This window comes from Etheostoma spectabile, chromosome 22 (assembly GCF_008692095.1).
Source record: "Etheostoma spectabile isolate EspeVRDwgs_2016 chromosome 22, UIUC_Espe_1.0, whole genome shotgun sequence".
NCBI lineage: Eukaryota > Metazoa > Chordata > Actinopteri > Perciformes > Percidae > Etheostoma > Etheostoma spectabile.
In genome coordinates this window covers 8,997,014-9,004,351 of record NC_045754.1, presented here as the reverse complement: position 1 = coordinate 9,004,351, position 7,338 = coordinate 8,997,014, and the positions used below count along the sequence as shown (strand labels likewise).

General features: G+C 38.3%; 1 protein-coding gene and 1 long non-coding RNA gene across 5 annotated transcripts in view; one reads left to right on the top strand and one right to left on the bottom strand.

Annotated features, from left to right (window-relative positions):
* Nucleotides 1-3,622, top strand: part of slc4a2b (solute carrier family 4 member 2b) — a 40,845-nt gene extending 37,223 nt beyond the window's left edge. For all 4 annotated transcript variants that reach the window (XM_032504266.1, XM_032504267.1, XM_032504269.1 and 1 more), the window contains 3 exons: nucleotides 3-172; nucleotides 724-897; nucleotides 1,551-3,622. In XM_032504266.1, coding sequence (XP_032360157.1) covers nucleotides 3-172; nucleotides 724-897; nucleotides 1,551-1,631 — 425 coding nt within the window. In that variant the 3' untranslated portion in view covers nucleotides 1,632-3,622. The remainder of the gene's footprint in view (nucleotides 1-2; nucleotides 173-723; nucleotides 898-1,550) is intronic.
* Nucleotides 3,623-5,760: 2,138 nt separating this feature from the next.
* The window catches only part of LOC116672261 (uncharacterized), an 18,079-nt gene continuing 16,501 nt past the window's right edge, over nucleotides 5,761-7,338 (bottom strand). Inside the window, exon 3 of the long non-coding RNA XR_004327511.1 lies at nucleotides 5,761-5,883. This is a non-coding gene — a long non-coding RNA (uncharacterized LOC116672261). The remainder of the gene's footprint in view (nucleotides 5,884-7,338) is intronic.

Sequence of the window (7,338 nt, the reverse complement as noted above, 5' to 3'; positions counted from 1 at the left end):
AGGTATGTCCATTGTGATTGGTGACCTGCTGCGTCAGATCCCCCTGGCGGTGCTGTTTGGTATCTTCCTCTACATGGGTGTGATGTCCCTTAATGGTATCCAGCTAACAGAGCGGATGCTGCTGCTGCTCATGCCACCAAAGTATCACCCTGACCACACCTACGTACGCAAGGTAAGCAAGTGTTGTTGTTTTCTGTTTTCACATAAAGTTTCAGGTTTAAGTAGTAATACTTAAATCACATTATCACACTAGCTTTTTAGATAATTTTTTCTAGTCATAGCATAAATTATATTTTAAGCTATGAATAAAGTTCTTGCACATCAGAAAATTCTGACATTACAGTATTATAATGTATAGTATTACAGTGACAGGAGTTGGATCAAATATTTTCTCAGTTAGGAATAAAAATAAACGTATTAGGGCTGCAACTAATTAGTATTGATTTATCCTTAATTATTTAATGGTTTGGTCTGTGACATATTGATCTACTAATCATTGTAGCTCTTTGTAGGGTCTGAAGTGGTTTTAACTGTATATATTGTGAACCACTAAGTCTCTGAATTGTTTCTCCCTAAGACAACATTAAAAGATTTTGAATGGCAACAGGGAAGCTTATTATTATTATTATTATTATTATTATTATTATTATTATTATTATTATTGAACTCAATCCAACATTAATCTTCATCATTGATTTGGTCTTTTGATTTGGTGTCCTTCAGGTTCGCACGCTGCGGATGCATCTGTTCACCTGCATCCAGGTGGTGTGTTTGGCGGCTCTGTGGGCTGTAATGTCGACACAAGCGTCACTGGCTTTCCCCTTCGTCCTCCTCCTCACCATACCAGTCAAGATGTTCCTGCTGCGCCGCATCTTCACCACCAGAGAGATGGCCTGTGTAAGTTGACCACAGGAGGGCGCAATACACTGCATAGTACACCTGCACCGCTACATCAGCTCCATCGGCTGCAACAATGTGATATTAGAATCGTTGTTGGAAATTTTATTAGACAACAAAAGATTAAATGCAATATTTTTAAAATTGAGTTTTATTCACTAGGGGAGTTCAAGTTAAAAATCTATGATTGGCACTGACATTGATAAGTTGCAGAATCATTTTTTTCTGTTAAAGCTGGGATGTCTGATTGTTGTTCACTGGTTTTGATAATAAACACACACAAATGTATCATAATTTGACATATCAAAAACATTTAAATACATCAGTAGTTTGTTGATTTTCTTGTATTCTTTGTTAAAGTGTGCACAACCTGGTGTCACATGGAGATTTCTTTAATGCAACTACCATGATTGTGGCATCAAAAATGGCTTAGTATATCTAAGGCATCCTGGGAAATGTTTGAGGTTTTTTATTTAGCAAACCAAACATTAGAGAATTGACTAGTACTTATACCTAACAATGATGCCTCATATTAAGAGTAACTTTTCTCTTTTAAGATTTTTTGTTCATATATAATGTCAAATGAGAGAATCTGCTGAAGCTTTATGCATGTTTACAATGATTAATCCTGACCTGTCTTCTTGCTCTTCCAGCTGGATGCGGACGAAGCGGAGCCGAAGTTTGACGAACGTGAGTGTCACGATGAGTACTCAGAGATGCACATGCCTGTGTAACTTGCAACAAGGCCTCATATCACCACTTAACTCCTCTTATTGGACACCAAAAATGTGTCAATCACGCTACCAGCCAATGAGATCCATAGTCCTTTAAACTTGAAACAATCATGAGTTGATGCCAAATCACTGTGCACCCCTCTTTATTATCACTGAGACATGAACGTACAACATGTTGAAGGTGTGATTGGTTGTTACTTTGGTCCAACTTAACTATTTAGGTAGCTTTTTATCAGATTGTTTGGGACTTTTTTTTGCCGGTTTACATCACTAAATATTTTAATCTAACTGAGGAAATCAAATAGTTAACAGAGTGTGTTCACTCATGATTTACTTTTTTAAATATATATTTCAGGGGACAGGAGAATCCAAATCAATTGATGTGATCTCAAGCCCAAATTAAATGTGATTACAGTAGATAGATTTGCAAGACTAATTCATTTTTATCCCTGAAAGGTTGCTCTGATTCACATTGAATATGTGGAGGAAATATGGGGTACATTCTTTTATATTAGCACGCTGAGTTACCGCTGTTCAAGTTGGTCACTTTTGTCATTTATAAACTCACCTAGAGCCTTATAAATTAAAAAGGTATACCGAGTTTTTTTCCACATTCTGTCTCATTTTAGACAGCTGATCACTTTAACTGCCTCCTGAAGCTCATAGCACTTTTTTAAGACTGAACAATGACTGTATTTTATGTACATGTAATCATTTTATGTTTTTAGAGTCCTTTTTAATTCCCTTAATATCAATAATTTAATTAATTTTTATTTTAGCTTGTCTTTTAACTCACCGGCCGTGGGAGCTCTAGCAGGACTGTAACGATGGCATAACAAAACATAAAAAACTGTACTAGAAATTATAATTTATCTTTACACTAATGGCGTGGCATCATGTTTCTAATCATAACAGAAAATTAACACGGTGGCATAATATATACTCTTAATCGTTGCCACGCACATGTTTAGGGCAGAATGTTATCGTGTAGAGTTTGTATCACTTGGTGTGTTTATTGGAATCCCAGTAATTTATTGGTTCCTCTGTCCAAGTGCCAAATGTCTCGTATTTAGTGATCAGAAGAATAAGCTGCAGTTCAGTCATCTCACATCTCCTAGCAATGTTTCTTGAAGAAGTTTCAGCATAAATTGACATTTCATAGCCTAACATTCCTTGTGTTATCATAATTTAGCTTTTTGGGGGGGGGGACTAATTTAAACATTTCATTCACGCTCATGTTGTGAACTTGCCTGGTCGACCAAATTTGTATGGACAATCTCAATATTCACGCATTACTGAGAGTGACTGCTTTTGAAAATATACATACAGTATGTTGTTTTTGTTTTATGTCATGTTGGGTCGGTGTGACATGGATTGGTTAAATCTTTGACCGTGTGAATGAACTTAAATTGTCAGTCCTCTGTTCCTCTCAAGTGTGTGTATTTGAGACACTACTTCTCCCTCTGAACTTTCCCAGCCTGACTGTCATTGTGATCTTGTGCCTGTTTGGTGACAAAATGGTGCACAACATCTCAAGTGCCTGTGGGACCATGAAGTGATCCGCTACAACTCAGTTGTGTTTGTCAGGACAACACACGTGTTACAATAGTTTGCACTTTTAAGACGCTCATAAATTAAACATCTTTACGTTATTTATCTGTCGCAAAATATAAGGCATTATTGCTGTTTTTGAAGATGTATTATTTGTCACATCACAAAACCATTTTTCTTTTTTTTTTTTTATATAAATGTACACACACACATTTGGCTGCATCATGGCCATGCACATTGAAGGAAGTCGGCAGTGTCAGTTTTATGTTTGTGCCTGTGGATGAAGTGAAGCTGGTCTGTGTCTGTCAACGTTGTAAAATGCGGATTCAATACGTCGTTTCATTTCAAAAGCAATACAAAGTCCGAGAGGCTATTGCTGATGTTCCCTTGTACATTAAAGGTTGAAATATTGATGACAAATAAAAGTTATTTTCTATTTATCCTGGATGTTCTGTTGTGTTTTTATGCCGTCCGTCGGTCCGTACCATTCTTGAGTACGCAATGTCTCACGAACGTCTTAAGGGAATTTCTTCAATTTTTGCTCAAACTGCCACTTCAATTTAGGGTAGAACTGATTAGATTTTGCGGGTCAAAGGTCAAGGTCATTGTGAGTTCATAAAAGTCACTTTTTGGCAATAACATATGGTAATAGGATGATATGACAATTAAACTGCATTCTCAATTACTTTTCGAAGGAAAGATTTGCTCCTCCTTTCTAAAAGAATTTCCCATATGGAGAAGGTGTGGTTGGATGGTGGGTCAAACAAACGGGGATCCACTCACTGTTGGACCGCTGTTAATGTCCTGTGTGAAACCAAACGTTACGTTGAATTATTTCAAAATGACGGACGTAAGTTAAGTACCGGTATGTTACACGTGACAAATTTACAAACTGAAGTTATGTAACTATATTAACCCATGAGGATGTTTTCCTAACCCTAACCAAGTAGTTTAGTTTCAATTCACACTGTTAACCACATGTTTAAAACTTTAATTGTTTCAATTGTTCAAAACCGTTTTAATGTCCACTGGTCGCCGGGACTGGGACATGTTGAAAAAAAAGTAATCTGGGAGAAAATGTTGCCCTCAAACATAATAGTAGTTTGGGAATGTAATTTTGTAGGAAAGACAGGGTTGGTGTGTGGGATGGGGGGGCGTGTCTCTATCTGTATTGCCCCAGGGGCCCCTAACATCACCCGTTCATGCAGGGCAGTTTCTATTTGTAAGAACAGTCTTTTTAAAAACCTTTTTCAGCTTAATTTAAGGGATAAAGGCAGTCAGTAAAGAAGAACTGCACATGTTGTCAAATTGTTGAGGATGTTTTTTTTCACTTTTGTTTTGTCTTTTTGCATGTGTTTTCTAAGTAAGCGGTGTTTGAGCTCTTACGGCCTCCATACTAAAATAAAATCTCAAGTTGGAATCTGCTGTACATTAACATTAAATACAGACAGTCAAGGCATGTAAAAAGAAGTAATGGGTTGTGTTTCCAGACTGTTTTCTCCCAGGACAAAGAGGGCTGGATGTTCTTTCCTCTTCAGGAAAACAACACAGTGGGTGGGCGTGGGCTGTTGCACTATCCCCTCGCCCTTGTTACAGACACAGGGAAAAAGATGGCTGCGTTATTGCTGCTGCTCTTAAGCATCGGAGCTTTGTTCTTCTCCTCTAATGCACAGGAGGCCTACAACAAACTTCCTGAAACCTACAGGAAAGGAGTGGATCTGGCCCTGGAGAAGCTCAACTCTCATGCTGGAATTCAGCACCATTTTCTCTTTCTCAAAAGTATCACAAAGTCAGACATTCAGGTACAGTATTTCTGCTTTTCAGAGTGAGTGTTTGGCGTGTGTTACGTGGCTGTTTTTTGAGGGATTTCTTGTGATTTGCTGTTAGCAAAACCCTCAGTAGAAGCACCAATTATCAATGAATGTAGGGATTTTATCAGGAAAAAAAACCTTAGTGTGGAGGAGAAATGCTTGGATGTAATCCTCCTCTTTCTCTTCAGCCTGGTTTTGACGTAGCTTACATCTACCACCACTTCTACCTAAAAGCCACCAAGTGTCAAAAAGGGACGGTTGACTCCACAGCTTGTCAGTTCAGAAACGACAGAGTAAGTTTTGTCTGATTTACTGAAGTAAAGTAAGTAAAGAAACGTGGAATTTGAGGATGACTGCCTGCTCTAACTCTGTGCGGTTTTGTTTGTGTGCATTCATGCAGCCACTGATAGACTGTGCCGTCTGTTACAAAACATTTGGAGAAGAAATTGAACAGGAGCCCAAACCGTATGTTCACTGTGTCCACAAACCGGCCCTTACAGAGGTTAGTCTGTTCACTGCGAGGTCACTTTTTTAAATGACCACACTGCAAACACTGAATATAACTTGTTGAATTTGTTTTCTGACTTTTTTTAATTCACCTTTTTGTTCTGAATGACAGGAGATGAAGGCGGACAGAGCAGATTACTGCAACGCAATGGGTTACAGTAGTGGAGCCCCGACTCTGCTTACATCAAAGGGAACAGAGTGAAGACTTGGATGACTCATTTGACACCTTTCAGGGGTTTATTTGTGCTTTTAAAGGCTAATTTTAGTATTAAAGCAGATTATGACATGTTGTCAATGCACTCACAACCTCTTAAGTTTTATTTCTGTAGTATGTAGTAATTTTTTCATACATTCACAAGAGATTGTTGTATCTTCAGAAATGTCTATCTATATTGTATCTCTATACAAAAAAGTTGAATGTAGAATTTGTTTAACAAGCTCTCAATAAAGTTTAATTTGTAAACAAATGAAGGGTTATTCAATGTGTACACTATTAGTATGGACTACTTGTACTTTGACCTAATTTGACTAAAGTAAGTTTTCTTAAAGGAGAACGCTGGCAATATTTACCTTTTTTGTTGTTAACAAATCCTGGAAAATGACTAACCATTCATTCTCACAGGAGATGGGGCATGTCATACCACCTCAGTTTCATCCTGTGACCCTTTAGAGGGGCCTGGCCCCTAGATTGGGAACCACTGGTAAACTACTGAATTGTATACAAAGTAGGTCAAACTAGCTCCCCCTCCACAAGCCACAACAGCAAAGAAAAATGCACCATAAGAACTCTGATCGTGTGTTTTAAAAAAAAATTGTACTCACTGCTTAGGCAATTTCATTTAGGAACAAACAATTTCATTAACCAACCCCTCAAGTATTTTACAAGAAAAACCCCATTTCTTATAAGTGTACTACTTTCTTGTTCCTACTGCCTTCCCTGCAACAAGGGAGCAGATGAGGCAGAAACAAGAGAGCATTCACCCAGTGATCACCTCTGACCTTTATTTTTGTCCCGGGGCCGAACGTTTTTCATGGCATATTGGGGTTGCTTCCAGGAATTGGATTACTAATCCAGTGCTCCACTGTAAGAATGTTTTGGAATTTGAGTGCAATTCCACTTCTGGCGAGCAGTTTCTTCTGTGTAAACCCCCTATTGAGAAAGTGTTTTGTTAAGACGAGCTTTAATCCGTGTCCCCTGGGTGAGTTACTGGAACTTGCAGATAAGAAGTAAACAGTCTGTGCAGTAGGCCTGTTGATGCCCAGTTTGTTTGGTTTCACTTCTTACTCATACAGCCATAATAGGACTTGTTTTTGATGCGTGTATTGATCCCGCAGAGAGAGGAGGGAGTTCACTCTCTGAGCCGAGCTGCCGTCCTCACACACTCGGAGTAAGATGGCTGCTGGGTTGCTGTTGCTGATTTGTGCTGGAGCCGTGATGTGTTCTGTCGGGGCCCAGGATTCTTACAATGGGCTAACTGATTACTACAAGAAGGGAGTGGATCTTGCATTAGAGCAACTCAACACCCATGCCGGGGTTCAACACCATTTTCGCTTCTTAAGAAGTCTGGACAAGTCGGATATTGAGGTATACCTGAAGTCAGTTCTTAACTTGAGGAATTAAAGTGGCTATCTTTATTCATCAAATTGTCTGTGTTAAACCATTTATATCAGCTTTTGGTTAATTAATTAATTAATTAATGGAGAGTGATAACATACAGTAGCAGACTTTAAACTAACGTTCTCCTGAAAATCGTCAGAAGAGAATCAAAGTATCTTATTAAAACTGTCAAACATTTAATTGTAATCTCAATATGTAAGAAAATGACTGAAGTTCTGTT